This window comes from Daphnia carinata, chromosome 4 (genome assembly GCF_022539665.2).
Source record: "Daphnia carinata strain CSIRO-1 chromosome 4, CSIRO_AGI_Dcar_HiC_V3, whole genome shotgun sequence".
Classification (NCBI taxonomy): domain Eukaryota; kingdom Metazoa; phylum Arthropoda; class Branchiopoda; order Diplostraca; family Daphniidae; genus Daphnia; species Daphnia carinata.
The window spans coordinates 6,798,743-6,815,293 of NC_081334.1; the positions used below are offsets into that span (position 1 = coordinate 6,798,743).

Consider the following 16,551-nt stretch of genomic DNA (forward strand, 5'->3'; position numbering starts at 1 on the left):
AGGGGGAAAGGGTTGACTCTTTTTTCCATAATGTAAATAGGGAGCTTCGTGAACAACAACGTGTGAGGGGGGGGGGAGAGAGAGAGTGGAAAAAGGGGTTGTGTTATTGTCGAGTTCTACATCCATCTCGGAAGATATCTACTAGAATTTTAGATGGATATAGGGGGACCAAGAACCATCGGTCGGTTTGAAACTCTGGACGATTTTCTTATATATTTTTTTTCTATAGATTAAGCTCCCCCTTTTTTGCCTCCCCCGGCGCGATGTGATGGAGGAGGACGACGTCGTAGCTTGCCTCCATTTTATTGATCGTTTATACACACACACACACACACACAGAGCCGTACATATACAGTTAGAGTTGCAAAGAAAAGTTGCTCTTTGACGGCCGCCCAAGGGGGGACAAAAAAAAAAAATGGATAAAAGATGATGAAAAAAAAAAAAAGACCAACATTTTTTTTTTTCAACTCTGGTTATATATATAGTAAAGAAAGAAAAAAGAAATGATATTTGACTTGCTCTTGTTTCTTGCTTTCGACCGGAAATAGCCGTAACCCGCCCTATCTAATAGTTAAAAGTATTACCTCAACCGTTAGGTTAAGGTTGCGTTGGCGTCAAAGTCATCTGCGTGTCCGTCGAGATAGCGATCGTGACATAACCCATACCGGTATATATATATATATATATTAAAGAGGAGCAGTTGCAAGAATGGAGCTGGGACTGAGGATGTATAATAAAAGACTGGCGTAATTCGCTGTCATTTCAGCCTCCATTAGTTACATGTGGATATTTATTTTATAAAGCACGTAGACGTACGGTTGCCATGGCAAAAACGAAGCTTCGCACATAGACCTTTTTTTTTGGCCTTGAAGAGTAGTATTTATATTTTAAAGATTGTTTTTCATTTAGAAAAAAATAGGATTTTTTTTTAAGGAATCGAATTGCGGGATTTTGATTGGGCGTGTGACAATGGCGTCGTGTTTGATCGTGACGACCAATCCACCGTGCCCAACCCTCTTTTGATCCACTCCCCTTCTATTTTTTTTTTAAATAAAAAAGGGGTGGAATTTAAACCCACCCCTTTTTGAATCCGTGTTTTTTTTTTTTTGTTGAATCTATTCATCGTGTTGAGTTTTTGTATCCGACCAATGGCATTGATTCAAGTCGTGATGCTGCGCAGCAGGGAAAAGTGGGCTGGCAAATGTCTCATTAATAATTGACGTTCGTGATGGATGTCAGCCAATGAAAAAAGACGATGTTTTTTTTTTTTACACGAAACCATGATACCATGTATTGATGAATGTAAAGGGGGGGGGGGAATCCAAAATGAGATTTCAAACATAAAATTGAATTTTAAACAAAGAAAATTCACAGGATTCAAATTAGAAACGGCGGGAGATTTTATTTTTTTTTTTTATTTCTTGGGGGGGAGGGGATAGACTGAGTGAAGGTAGTGAGAGGAAGAAATGTTCCATCAGGGGGCGCTCATTTACACACTCACACATACACACAAGGAATTTTTTTCGAGTCGAACGGCGTGAACAGATTTGGAAATGCGGGACAAGACGTTGAATGTTTTGGAAAATGGGGATGAACGACATGGTGATGAATCATTGTAGGAACTTGACCGTTGCTCTTTTTAAAGCCTCGTCCATAGGAACTTATTTGTCTTTTGTTGGCATCGTTTAGGAACTTTAAAAAATTTTTAAAAACAAAAGGGAAGTTGCAAATGAAATTTCACATCGATTGTAATTCAAAATGGACATTCTCGATTTTTGGGGGTGGATCAAAACAAGACGAAATACGACGAATGACGACATTTAAAGTCCACATCTTTCAGGTTTTTCCAATTTTTTTTTTTTTTTGTTTTCTCTGCTCCTTATTGATACCTTTGCGTCACGTGATATAAATAGCACAATTCAAATTTGAATACGAAAAAAAAACAGGGGGACACGACAATTTGCATGGGAAAAATCAAAACACGAAAAAAAAAACTGTGGGGAACAAGAAATTGTTTGATAAGAAAGCCACGATCAATTTTGATTTTTCTGTTAGAGACGATTACTCGCCTATTATTCACGGTTTTTCTTTAGGTCGCATGTAATTACGGGGGAATATTTTCATGTTCTCGAAATTGGGTTTTTGAATTATTACGTTCGAGTATTACGACGACACGATTTACACGCACAAAAGACACACGTAAAAGAATTATTCATTAAAACATTGTTCAAAACTCTTTTAAGGACTCGACCATTTTGATTTTCGTGTAGTTTGCCGCGTGTGCTGAGATTTTCAAAACGAATCAATCCCAAAAACACAAAGCATTTTGTTTTTTGTTTTGCTACGTGCTATACAATCAACGTAAATTGTAACATTTCATAAACGTAGATGAGGGAAATCCACCAAATCGCCATCTCCGTGTCCCGTCATTGCTTTTTTTTTTTTTTAATCAATTGAAAATTGCCGGACGACGCCATTATGTTAAGAAACCATTTAAAATCATGCAATTTAAAAAAAAATAATTCAAAAACTGAAAATTTCGAGAAAAGCGTAAACATGTAGGAAATAAGAAACATAAAAGGAAAAGGACGAAGGAAAAGGGACGTCGGTAGGCGTCGCGGTACATGATGGCCAGTACTTCCGAATTGAATTACCTCTTGCCTGCGATGGAAATAAGCCCATATCGTTTTATTTTTTAAATGATTGACTAGACATATTAACTGCTGTAAATATCAGTAGGGGGAAAGTCTTGTTTTGGACGCTGAGCAATTGGAAAAATATCAATCGACCCTTATATTTGGCGCCGTCGCAGTCCACCCTCTTTTCTCATCACGTCCCCCCCCCCCCCATCTCTTATTGCGTTCCACTGGCGTCGCAAGAAAAAGAACAGAGGGTTGAACAACAATCATCCCCCCCGCTATGACGTTTGCCTCTTTGCCATTATTTTCTACATTCTTTTTTTTTTTTCCGAGCAGGATAAATACGCGGGAGTCCAATTGAATTGAATTTCGTTCGGGAAAGTTGAATTTTTTAAAAATCAAAATAATGAACTTGTTTTTATCCAACAAAATCAATCGATTCTATAAAACCATGAAAACAAAGCTCGTCGTGTGAATGCTAAAGAGTTTCAACCGGGGCAGCAGGTGGTCAGCCTTTTCAAATGCCCTTTAAAGGTCTCTTTGCTATCGTCTTACAAACACAAGTTTAGATTTGTTTTGTTTTTTTACAGTCTAGCACTTTACGTTTGCCGGTTCATGTTCCGCTAGTAAAGAAAAATGAATACAGCACCGCCAAACTTATTAATTGTAGACTTGTTTGATGTGTGTTGTAGCTGCTGTTGGGGTCATTTAGAACCTTTCGTTTCATTTTGTAGAGGATGTCGCTTACATTTGATTTTATTAGTGACTCAATTTGTTCACGAGTAAATCTGAATGTTTGGCTTTCCTAAATAGACATCAAGAACGTTTTTGATGTGGCAACTTTTATTGCTACTCCTTTTCTGTTTGTCCTGTTTTTGGATTGGCTCTTTTGTTTTTTTTCGCTTAGTCGGCCCGTTTTTTTTTTTCCATCTGACGCATTGTGTATGCGCTGCTTCAGCTTCTTTCTCCTTTTTTAGCGCAGTTGGAGTCATGAAAAACTTGGGTATTTATATCTTCTCTGAATGTACGTGTGTTACTCTGTGTACAATACGTAATATAAGACAGAAAGAGATGGATGGAGATAAAAAAAAAAGGAGGGGGAAAAAGTGATGGCGGAGGAGTCTTTAATCAAAAGGAATCGAATCAAGTTGGGTGGGAGGGCGCGTCAAAGTCCCCCCTCTTTTTTTTTTTTTTTTTTTTTTCTCTTGTATTTTTGTCTTTCTCTCTTCTATTTTCACTTTCATCCACTTTTTCGAGTTCTTCTATTTCTTGTCTCTCTCTCTCCCCCCCCTCTCCACCCAGTTGAAAAACAAGAGAGGGGGGGAGAGAGAGAGAGAGAGAGAGAAAGAAAGAAGCTATTATTGATTCGGACGTTCGGGACGCCAGAGCGCGGGACTAACAAGAATGGGGTGGAGCCTGAAATATTGTACTACACATAACTCTCTATTCTTTTTCGATTGGATAGAACTTAAAATTTTTTTTTTTTTCGTCATTAAAAGAAAGCCGAATTTTTTGTATTCTTTAAAATACGAAAAGGTGAAGTGGTTAGCCTCGTAATCACGAAATAATATTTGGTTTCTTAGAAAAAGAGAGACTAGGACAATGCATTGCTTAGTGTACTTCTGTTTGATAGGAGCTTTTCTTGCGTCTTCGCGAAACGCTCTTCAAAAATTGATGACAATCGACTATCCGCTTTTTTTTTTCTGGGCAAACAAGGGCGGGGCATTTGAACCGCACGGAAGGTCAATCTTTCTCCCCCCCATTTTTTTTTTTTTTTTTTTTTTTATGTATCTCACGTTATGTTTTCTTGTCGCTAAAAGGAGAAAAAAGTCGATGTTTTTTTTTTAGCTGATGTTCGTCATATCTTTTTTTTTAAAATAATAAATCTGTTGGAACAACAGAAAATGGGCAGTAGCGCTGGACGTCCAAATTTTTTTTCCGGGAATGGATGTAAAAAAAAAAAATAAATAAAAGGAATGGGATAAAATATATGAAAAACAAATTTAAATAAGAAAAAAAATGTGGGGATAAACAAAAAGAAACACAAAGCAAACCAGGTCTAAATCAATTATATTAATTGCCATACACACACAGACACACACGGACATAACACACTAAGACGAGGAACTAAAGAAAGAAAGAAAAAAACAAAACAAAATCGATAACACACGACGTTGAACGTGCAACAAAAAGAGACAATTAGTTTTTCTTTTTCCTTGTCCAAAAATAATCGAAAAATGAATTCAAATGAACTTAAGAAACTGAACAAATGATATTCGACTAGGATAAATTGGAATGCGCTACATTTTGTATGGAATGGCTGAATTTTAAATTTCTGGAATGTTATTTTTTTTTACATATTAAACTGAAAAAAAAAGAAAAAGAAATGCGATCATTCACGTTTAAAAACAAATTAATAATAAATGATCCCTGAATGTTTGGCGTCGTTCCCGGCAGTTTAAACTTTTTCCCGCAACATGTTCGTTTTTACACGTCCGCGTTTTTGTGGTGTCCCGAAATTGTTCTTTACAAGTAACCAACAAAAAAGAAAAACAACACGACACAGGAAGACGACAGCAAAAGTGGGTGGAGGTGTGTGCGCGACATCCATCAGCAATAGTTTTTTGTTTTTTTTTATTGGGGTGGAAGGGGGGGGGGACGTCACGCGAACGAAGGGTCACTTTTAAATACCGACAACTAATCGACACACACCAAACGAAACATTCCCAAAAAAAAAAATTAAAACGTACAAAATTCATTTGAAGTGAAAAATTCACGATCTCATTCAGACTAAAATTCAATCAAGACATACTCGAAAAAAAAAAAAAACATTTGAAAAGAGAAAAAAAAAAAGAAAATTTCTTTTATGTAAGATATTAAAGAGAGACATAAGCGAGGCCCCGGTATTTGATTATAGTTTGCAGTTGTTGCAGTGGCAATTTAAAAAAAAAAAAATGCCAAGACAAATCATTTCTTTTCTTTTTGAATTCAAAATTCCCCCATCTTTTTTTTTGTGTTTTTTTTTTTTTTTTAATTTTTGTTATTATAACAACGAATTTTTGTTTTTTTATTTTTTGAAAAGACCCTGTGTTTTTGTGTTGTAATGGAGAGAAATCAATTTCCTCACGTGTAGTTGTCCTTCTAATCCAGCGGCTGACTAGACTCTTTTTAAATTTCATTATTTAAACTCCGTCCAAAAAACAATATTTTTTTTTTTAAGTTAAAAGAATTGACTTGAAATTAAAAAGAGCTATTTTACCGCCGGATGTTTACGAAAGGGACAAATCAAAATGCAACACCAAAAAAAAAAAAAAAAAAAAAAAGAGAAAAACAAATGACACGGGACTAGAAACGAAATTCAAATCTTGCGGGATAAAAAAGAGAAATAAATCGAAAAATAATAACGACCTTCTTTTGTTTTTCTTTTTTCGCCCCATATTTTTTTTTTAAGCAGGTGTGAGGCTAAACGTCAAGGAAAGCGGATTGGCAATGCGTCGATTGACGGGCAACAGAATCAACGACGGGATGAAATTGCAACTCTGATTCTGACCTTCTTCCTGCTCGTCTTGTTCGCCGTTGTCTCCTTGGTTATTGGCCGTCGCCGGGCCGTCCTGTTGATCGTCCGACGTCTGTTTGCCGGACTCTTGGCTCACGCGATTGCCGTTTGATTTGCTGGCCAAACGATCGCTGACCGAATCGTCGTGATCGTAATGTCCGTTGGCTTGATCCTGATTGCTCTCGGCTGACCGTCGGCTCTTGGACGATTTGTCCGCGTCCGGCTGGGTCAGCAGGAACGCCTGCAGGACGAAATCCTGACGATGGGCGTGCTGGCCCTGCACGCTCTGCACGCCCAGTCCCTGTTTGTTGTTGACGATGGCCGCCAGACGCGACGGGTGGCCTACAGCGTTGCCCACGCTGGCCGTCGAAGTGGGCACGGCCAGGTAAGGAGGCAGCTGTTGCAGGTCCGGATTGCGCGCCACGACCGGAATGCACTGCTGCGTCCGCAAGTGGAGCCGGAGCAACTGCGGCTGGCGGGTCGCGTAGCCGCAACGGGGACAAGTTAACGTCCGTTGCTGAGACTGGACCGTCTGGCAAGAGGCGGGCGAAGTCGGGGAGGACAAGCCGAACGCGCTGCCTTTGCTGGCCGTGCAGTTGTGGCTCCGCATCGAAGGCGGATGGCGTTGCAAGATGTGAGTGAGGCAGAGCTGACGCGTGGCGAATTTCCGGCTGCAGACGGAACATCGGTAACGACGTCGACGACGTCCAGCTGGCCTCCGTTTCGCCTGGCCTTGCTGTTGATTGACGACGGCCAGATCGTCCTGCTCTTCGTCGGCGTGAGAGGCTGGCGCCGTTGTTCCAGCCGAAGCCGACGGAGGCATCAGAGTGTGCAGGAAATTGATGGGCAACTGGTGGGCCATCAGGTGAGTCTGGAACTGTTCCAGCGGCAATTGCTGGCCGCAGAGCGGACATTGAATCTTTTGCTGATTGGCAGGAGGCGATGATCGTCTTCCGACGGCGCTGGATGGCCGAGAATTGGCAGTGTTGGACGCTGGAACGAGACCCGGCATCGGAGGACATCCGTCCGCCACCTGTCCTGGCCGTTCGTTGGCGAACAAATAGGCCGGCGTCGATGCGGCGCTGAAGTCGCAATAATTCGAACGCTGGAACGACGTTGGCGAAGTCTTTGGCGATGGGGACGATAACAAACAGCCCTGATTGGTCTGCTCGTTGTTGCCGGACGTGGTGGCCGCACCGGAGGCTGGAACTTGCGGCGGCGGAGTCTGGTGATCCATCAAATGAGATGCGTGACTCTTGATCAGGTGAACTTGAAGCGCCACGACGTCGCCAAACTGTTGATTGCAAATGTAGCAGCAGGCCGTTGCGGACGACGTGCCGGAAGAGCCGGAATGATCGTGATTCAAATGCGCCTTCAGGGCCTTTGTGCTCTTGAATTTCTTGGGACACAAAGGACAGCATTCGCTGACGGCCGACGATTTGCTCGGACTGTTTGATCCATCGGCGTGTTGCATTTGCTGCTGGTGGAAGGAGAGATCCATGACGGCCGGATGCTGCGCCTCCTTCAACATGGTGCCGCTCAGGCCGTTGGGTAACATTTCGTGGTCGGTGAATCCGATGCCGTGAGTATTTTGTTTGTGGACTTTGAGAAAGTATTTGGAGCAGAGTTCTTTATGGCAAATGTCGCACTGGACGCCGCCGATTTGGGCGCCGCCGCCGCTGGCCTCCAGGTGAATCCCGTGCATCTTCAGCATGTGCGTCTTCATGAAATACTTGTTGCAGAGTTCCTTGTTGCAGATCTGGCAGAAGCTGCGATTTGCCGCCGGCGACGCCGACGACGTGGAACGGCCTCCGCCGGAACGTTTGCCCCCGTGATGGTGATGATGTCCGGATGTGGACGAAGGTGCGGGGGGAGGCCCGAAATCGAGCAAACGATCCAGACCCAGTTGGGAAGCGGCCGCGGCGACGGCCGCTTCCATGGCGGCCGCCGATGGATCCACTCCTCCGCCGGCATTGATGCCGTGGTAATTTTGCATGTGAATTTGTAGGAAGGATGGCGTCAAGAAATCTTTATTTCCGCACAGGTGGCAAATGCTGGACGATGATGAGGTCAAATCGGACGGATCGCTGGACGCCGGATTGACGATCTTGACGATGCCGCCACCGCTGCCGCTAATGTAATGATTGCCCGGCTCGTTATTGCCAGCGGAATTCGGCTGGATGATGTTATTACTCGCGTTTTTCACAGGTCCGTCCGTCCAGCAACGCCTCCGGTCGCCTTCGTTGACCATGGAAGCGGCCGCGGCCGCAGCCGCCGATGGAGATCCGTTCAATTCCATGATCATCGACTGGAGTTTCTGCAAGTCTGCGCTGATGGTGATCCCGCCGGATGAATTGTTGGCTTCTCCTCCGCCCGTCGAAACGGGTCGATCTTCATCCGCATTCCGGCCTTCCGGCTCTGATTTGACGGCCACCGACGCCGGCCTCGGTGAGTTATTGAAATGCTGTTCCTCTTCCTCGTTGTCCGACGGAGTGTCTTCGTCCATTCCGGTGACGGACGTGTCGTTTTCGTGGATCGATTCATCCGCCGCAGGTGGCGGCTGATTGTGGAAGTAGGTGCGGTGCATGTGCAACAGGTAAGCCGACTGGAACGGCCTCTGGCAGAGATCGCAAGTCAGCGGCATTCCACCGTCCGCTTGACCCCCATTTGTTGTTGGCGTTGTTGTTGTTGTTGGCGTCGTGACGGGCGGAGTGGATACCAAATTCAAGGGCGTCTTCTGTTCCGCGTGGATGTCGTTCGCTTGTTTGGCCGATCCGGTTGGGCTCGGTCCGCCTCTTTTATTATTGTTATTATTGTTGTTGTTGTAATGATGTTGGCGGACCATGCCCGTCGATGATTCCGACGATGCGGATGGATTGGATGGCTGTTGTTGAGATTGTTGCGGCTGTTCCGGCATGGACCCAATCCCGTGCTTCTTGTACTTGTGCGTCCGCAAAAAATATTTGTTGCAAAATTCCTTGCAGCAAATCTCGCAAAAGGCTTCCGTGTTGATGACGCCCATCTGGCGGAGACGCTCAGGTGTAAACATTTGCTGCGGCGGAGGTGCTACCGCGTTAGCGCCTCCGGAAGACGACGAACAAGGCGTTTTGGAATGATGAACGCGGGCCGGATGGCCATCCATGGGTGGTGATGAAAACATGGCGGACAGCGACGGCGTCGGAATTTTCAGCAACGACAAACTGTGGCCGTCCTGGCGCTGCTGCCCAGCGCTGCTGTTGGAATCCATTTTAGCGGAAGCGCTGGATGTCGAAACAGCTGCGCTCGCACCAGTTTCGTTATTGTTAGCGCTGGCCGGCCCACCACCACCTCCGCTTTGCATCATTAAATTGAAAGGCGTCGGGGCGTTTGGATCTTCGCCGGACGTCGACGGCGGATGGATGTGTTCCAAAACCGTCTCGCTTCCGCCTGCCGACAGGTTGAAACTCCTGGCCGGAGAGGTGACGGGACCGACGGCCGGAGTCAGCGGGATTTTGATGAGATCAACAGCGGCCGACGAGGCCGCTTTGGACGAATGAGATCTGCTTCTCTTGTGAGACGAAGACCCACCTCCGCCGGACGATGGGGCCGAAGCCCCGGAAGGAGCCGTCGATCCTTCGGGCGGAACGATGCCGTGCATTTTGGCCTTGTGTCTCTTGAGGAAATACTTGTTGCAAAACTCCTTCTGGCACAGGTCGCAATACGCTTCCGGATTGACGATGCCGGGCAGGTGTGGCGGTTTGCCACTCGACGTCGACAAGGAGGGCATCATCGACGACGTCACCATCGTGCTGTTGACGCTCGTCACGGGAGGCGTCGTTGTTTGCGACGGCCACATCGGGAAGAAGTCCATCAGTCCGGCGCCTCCGCTCATTCCGCTCATTCCGCTCGTTGGCGTCGTTATGGGCGCCAGCGATGGGATGGTAGTCGTGGCCGTCGTCGAGAGCGTCGCGGCCGACGTCGACGACGCTCCGACGCTCGGATAAATTGATTTCGACGGCGAAGACGACGACGTTGTGGCCACGGGCGAATAGCTGATCGCGTCCATGCCGGCCAATTCCGTCGACGGCGGATGCATCGGGTACGTCATGGCGCCGACCGTCAGAGACAAGGACGGCGGGCCAAACGGAGAGCTCGACACGGAGAACGGAAGCGGCTGGTGGACGCTGCTGGCGGTCGGCGTCGTCGCAATCGAAGTCGGGCACGTTATTCGGCCATCCGGCGTGACGGATGGAGTCCCTCCGCCGCCGCTGGTCGTCGGGACGTTGTCGACGAAGATGCCGTGCTTGTTGGCCTTGTGCGTCTTGAGGAAGTATTTGTTGCAAAACTCTTTGTTGCACAGCTCGCAGTAGGCGTCCGGATTGAAGATGCGGATGCTTCCGCCCAGGCCGCCGGGAGACCCCACCAGCCCTCCCCTTCCCATCGACTGATTGGCCAGCGGGGAATTGCCGGCCGAAGACGAGGACAGGAATGGAAAGAGGAACGGATTGTGTGCGGATGAGATGGAAGGTCCGCCGGGCGGGAAGAATGCGCCGGACGTCGATCCGTATTTGAACATGTGGCGCAAGGCGAACGGCGAATCGGCATGGGATCGTTCGCCGTTCTCGTCGTTCCGTTTCGCATCGGACGTCGAGTGGTTTCCGCCTGCCGCCAATCCGCCGGTCGGCGATCCGGAACAGTGGCTGCTGCCGCGGCTCAGCTCGCCGTCGTCCAGCATGGCGCCGTTTCGGTTCATCGACATGATGTTCATCATCATCTGCTGCTGCTGTTGGTTCCAATTGGCGCCGTAAGCGGCCGCAGGGATGGGAAATCCTTTGCCGTTGGGGCCTCCGCCGGAAGCGAACAGTTCGGCGAAATTGCGAGCGGCCGAAGAGGAAGAATTGGGGCCGGCCATCAGCAAACGATTGGCCAGTTGTTGATCGAAGATGGGTCCGAAGGCCAATCCGGAAGAAGTGCGGATAATTTGACCTTCTTCTTGTTCGCCCTCGTTGCTGCCGGCCACGACCGAGTGAGCCGATCGGGCCCAGTCCATCATTTGCTGCTGATACTGGCCGTTGATGCGCTTGGCGCTGGACGCTGCGCTCGAATTGGGATGCAAGAGGGCGCCCTCTTCTTCTTCCTCTTCCTCGCTGGACGCGTTCGGATTGTTCTGATGAAACAAAGCGGCCGCGGCGGCGGCCGTCTGGGCGGCCAGGAAGGCCGTCATGGCCGCGTTTTCGTCGTTGGGGCCTTGCGTTTCGTCGCTGCTGATGCGCACAGGTTTCGATTGCTTGCGGCGCTTGTTGCTCGGCAATTGCTGGTGATTGGTTTGGCCGCTCCCGGACCCATCGGCACCTTTGCCACCTCCGATGGACACGTCGTTATCGTCCGTCCCGCTGTCGTGGGCCGTCCGTTTCTCGCTGAGCCTGGCGCTGTTCGCCGAATTGTTGTGCAGTTGCCGCTGGTGCCGGAAGAGCGCCTCGGCGTTGGCCGCAGCGGCGGCCGCTGCGGCCGCCATGTACGACTCGAACGGATTGGGGCCGTTGTGTTCGATGGGCGACGATGTGGCTCGCATGGCTGCCGACGGGTTTGATGGGTCGTTTTCCAGTTTACTCGATCCGTCCGTCGCGTGATGAAACATCGGGAAATTGGCCAGCAGTTGACGCTGGAAAGCGGCGGCCGCTGCGGCTGCGTTGAAGGCGGCGGCCGAAGAGGCCGTGCCGGGCGAAGATTGTTGCCGACGGTTGTCATCTTCATCTTGGTCGTCGATTTCACCTTCTTCGTCATCGTCGTCTTCTTCCTCTTCGTCTTCTTCTTCATCTTCCTCCTCTTCTTCTTCGCTGAAGGAAATGGCCGAATCATCGGCCGTTGCAGCCGCCTTTTCCGGCCCGGCCGCCAGTGTGGCCATCATGGCCGTTGTCGCGTTGCTCGCGACGACTGTTTGTGTATTGCGTTCATCCATCGCTGTCGTGTGACCTCCTCCGGCGACTCCAATCGAATCGGCTTTGCTCCTGATCATGACGTTATTGCCGCCGCCGTTGCTGCTGACCGATGACGCCATCCTTCTTTCTTGTTTGTAATTTCTCTTGTTTAGTTTTTATTTTTATTTATTTTTTTTTTCTTTCGGGATTATTTGATTTGTCTCTTTTATTTTCTCTTCAATCATCAGACAGTCCGTGCCAGAGACGGTGAACAACTCCTTAACGGTTGCTCCATCTATCCGGAACAGTGGCCGATTTTTTTTATTTCCACACGCACACACACGAAGGGGAAATTTAAAAAAAAAAAAAAAAAAAAAAAAAAAAAAAAATACAAACGAATCCCGAAACGGATCCACTTGTCCGATTTTTTTTTTTTTTTTTTTGTGTGTGTGTGTTCCTTCCTACCTTTTCGTTTGTTTTATTTGTGAAAATGGGGGAGGGGAATGACGTGAACTGGGAGATGACGTTACTCGCTGCCTTCCTATTTCAACAAAATTCAAACATTTCTAATTAGTATAAAATTGCATTCAAAAGAAAGAAAGATAGTCAGGCATTTGTTTCGAGGATCGAAATGATGGACGTCTACCTCACACTCGCTTCTCGCCGTCGCTATCCGTCGTTTGATCCTCGCAATCTTTTTTTTACATCACTTGTCACACGGCCAATCACGCAACGCAAACTATCCCATCACTAAAAACGATTTGCATACGATTTGCCTTATTTTTTTTTTTTTCGATTCTCACAACAACAAAAAATTGAAACAAAATTTCTTTTTTTTTTTTTTTCTATTTTCAGGCGGTTGGATGTTCGAGGATGAAAACAAAAAAAAACAAAAAACAAAATCAACGGAATGAAGATGCGAAACGCGAGCGAGAGAAGGAGCTCTCCGCAGCCATCACGCGTCAGGAGCTCAACTGAAACTGAAAATGTTGGCCCCCACTGTTTCCTCTCTCTCTCTCTCTCTCTTTGCCTCCCCTCCCCTCCCGGTTTCTCCGAGCCAGCGAGAAAAACTTGTACAAAAATCTAAAAAAAAAAAAAAAAAAAAAGGGACCCAGAGCAAAAATAAAAAGGAGAGAGAGAGAGAGAGGAAAGTTTCCGGAATCGAAAGAGATGGAGATGGGCGGAGCTTGAATCGAGCTTGCAAGTTCTTGCATCCAAACTCCGCCCATTGGCTGTTTTTTCCTCCCCCGTTCGTGACCGAGCCGATTGGTCGCAGATGGCGCTGTCTAAAACTCTCAACTAAAAAAAAAAAAAGGCAGGGCACAAGTTTTTTTTTTCAAGGGGGCAGGGAAGAAGGTGAACGCTGTTCCGACGCCCTTTCGGTTCAACTACGACTCCTCCCTTTCTCCCGTATTTTTTTTTTCATTTGTAATTTAACCCGCCTTGTTTTTGCTACGTCATCATTTTATAAAATAATGTCATTTTAAATTCTTTTATAGGAGGGAAATGATGGGAGATGATCTTTGACGATGGAGAACGAAACGACCCCGTACCCAGTAACTGGACGGACACACACACACACACACACAAAAAAAAGGGGCTATACTACACCCGGAGTAGAACGACAAAACTGGACACACACATAGACGACTAGGGGGCTATCAGCCGAGTTGTTGGACACGGTCACGCCACACCATTCAGGTCCTCCTTCATTGCACCCCTCCCGTTTATATAGCCCCGCAGAGGTGAAAGAAGAAGGGGGGGGGGCGGTTAAGGTGTGGCGGTCGTTTAACCTTGTCTCTCTGTCGTCGTGTACCCAACAACCAACAACACTTGCTGCGGAATGTTGCTGCCCATGTCGCCACACCTCCAACAACACAAGTATCTCACCTTTAACATCATTTCTCTTTTTTTTTATTATTTTAAATGACTCATTTAAAACAAGGATTTGAAAGGGAAAGGGTGTATTAATTCATTTTGGGCGGGGTATGATCTTCTAACCCTTTTGATATCATTTCGTTTATTATTTTATTTTTTTCTATAACCAATCAAAGAATTGGATGCTATTCTTTTTTATCTATCGTTGCCAAAACGGCCATAAAGTTACGTATCCCCCACCATTTTTTTCGGGGGGGGGGGGGGGGGGGGATAATTCCGGCGATTGCCAAGCGGATTAATGGACTTTTGTGTTGCTACCCGCTGCCGTACGGTTATGTGAGACCAAAAGGGCTTTTTTTTTTTTTAAATAGAAAATATATATAATATAAGTATGTAATATGGAATGAGCCTATTGTGCTCTCTTTGTTGCATAGTGTTGTAGACTGTAAGGGAGGGGTCAAACCTTTTTTTTTTTTTTTTTTTGTTGGAGTGTGTGTACTTCATTCGATCCGTGCGCTCCCACCCGCGCGCCGCTGCTCCCGCTGCTAAACGATCGATAAAATGACCAGTTGGATATGAATAAAAAAAAAAAATTTCTTTCTCTTAAAAAAAATAAACGAAACTGCTAAACCATTGCGGACCGATCGAAGGCAAAAAGAAATGATAAAAGGATTAGAACGCATAAAACAACAACAACGCTGTAGCCCATGTAGAGCCCACGGGGTCTAATCGATCGATTCAATCTCTCAATTTCATTTTTTTTTTTTTTTTTGTTGTGTGTGTGTTCTCTTTTCACTTTATTTTTTATTCTAGGTGGAGTTCGAGTGTGTTAAAAAAAAGAAGAAGGTGGAATGAGACATTAAGCTGATCACGATGTTTGCGCAAAATGAAAATCAGATGGTGAAACAATTTTTCGATCAAGAAAAAAAGCAAATAGTTTTTTTTTTTTTTTGTGATGGTGAGTGGAAATCGGTAGACATTTACTCAAGTGGGCATGGCCTGTATATTTTATTCGTTTGTTTATTTAGTAGATTGTCCTCCCCGGCGCTCTCCCTAAAACAGACCCGGACATTGGCGCGTGACGCGCTGAAATAGTCGAATGCAGACAACGAATCCAATTTCATCGCTTTCAACAGCAGGGGCATCATCTGGCAATTTAGGTCGGTGCCCTCGTATTCAATTCTTCATCGTTGTTTACTCTACGCATTCTGGCCAACATTTTTTTTTTTTTTTTTAGTTTATTTCGGATAGGTTTAAAAAAAAACAGGCCCTACGTCATCACGCCAGCACATCAACGCCACCTAACGACGTCAATGCATGACGTCATTACTATGAATCTCAGGTAAAGAAAAGTTATGTTTTTTCTTTTCACGAAAGAATTTGAATTTCAATTACTTTTGTTTACTCTTACAGTGGGCGACGCAATTTACTAAGAAAGTAAAACGACTTGCACAACCGTTTTGACCGGCAACGTCGCACTACGTTTGCGTCTGCTAAGCACTTCCAGTGCTTTGACAAAACATTCTCTGAAACGTCTGCAAGTGTTTTCGTTTCTTTTTTTTCGACCGGGGATTTACAAAGCAATTATAAGACGAGGCCATTCCATGATTATTCAGGTAGTTATAATCCCCTTTTCTTTTCGATGTTGATTTAATGTGTTTTTTTGGATTCAACCTATTCCCAAGTGTCGCCATTTCTTGTTACAGCCAAGAAGTGAGGGGTTTGTCATAGTGTTTCACCAACAATACTCGCTATTCGATTGAATCATTCTCGCTGTTAGCGATGGTGCCAACAGTTCTAAGAACAGATTATTAAAAAGCAGAGGGGAAGGGAGAGGAAAGAAATAACACCAGAAATCAGCATTTCTCTGGAAGCCAGTTGTGATATAAAAGACGGAGGTTATAATTGCCAGTGCCCTGGTTTCCTAGAAAATCAACTCTTCACTTTCAGAACCAGGAGCAACATTTGCTTGTTGACTTGTCATGGCCTTGGGAGGGAACAAAAACTGGAGGACCCACTTCAGGTTTCTTTAAGTGTAATGTGCAGCAGGGTTGACACTAACTACAGGAGTACGACATCAGTCAAGTTTGCCCTTACACAATCCACGATGCTGTTAGGTCTAAGAGTTGAGCCTGCCTGGTCGAGTCCATGAGTGCTGAGACTGGGTGCCCTGCGTTTGTGCTGCTTCCAACACACAGTCAGCCACTGCACCCAGCTGCTAGTCGTAGTAGCCTCTCTCATTATTCTCTTAACATTGCAATTCGATGCCATACGTGTTTTTGTGAGTAAGAAAGACTTAATGACCAATGATAATGCCGATCTCGTGTTACTCACGAAGCATTTGTCGCCCACGTTGTTAATCCGCACAAACATAGCCACGCACGCTATATAGCAGAGACACAAATAAGAGCTGCGGACAGAGTAGAAAGGATGTCGTATTCTTTTGAGCGGATCGGCGACAACAAAAACAAGAGGGCCTGATCCTTCCCTTGGGGCTATTAGAATTTTCAAGTAGAGGGCTTGCTTCCTGTTTTTCTCTTAAAAATGAAAATATCAAGAGAAAAAAAAAAAAAAGAAGGCT

General features: G+C 45.9%; 1 protein-coding gene across 1 annotated transcript; it reads right to left on the reverse strand.

Moving 5' to 3' along the window:
• Positions 1 to 1,317: 1,317 nt before the first annotated feature.
• LOC130687324 (serine-rich adhesin for platelets-like) lies at positions 1,318 to 12,454 on the reverse strand. The gene has a single exon (XM_057510467.2). It carries the CDS (start codon positions 12,230 to 12,232, stop codon positions 6,086 to 6,088), a length of 6,147 nt encoding a protein of 2,048 aa, XP_057366450.1. The 5' UTR covers positions 12,233 to 12,454; the 3' UTR covers positions 1,318 to 6,085.
• Between the last annotated feature and the right edge of the window lie 4,097 nt (positions 12,455 to 16,551).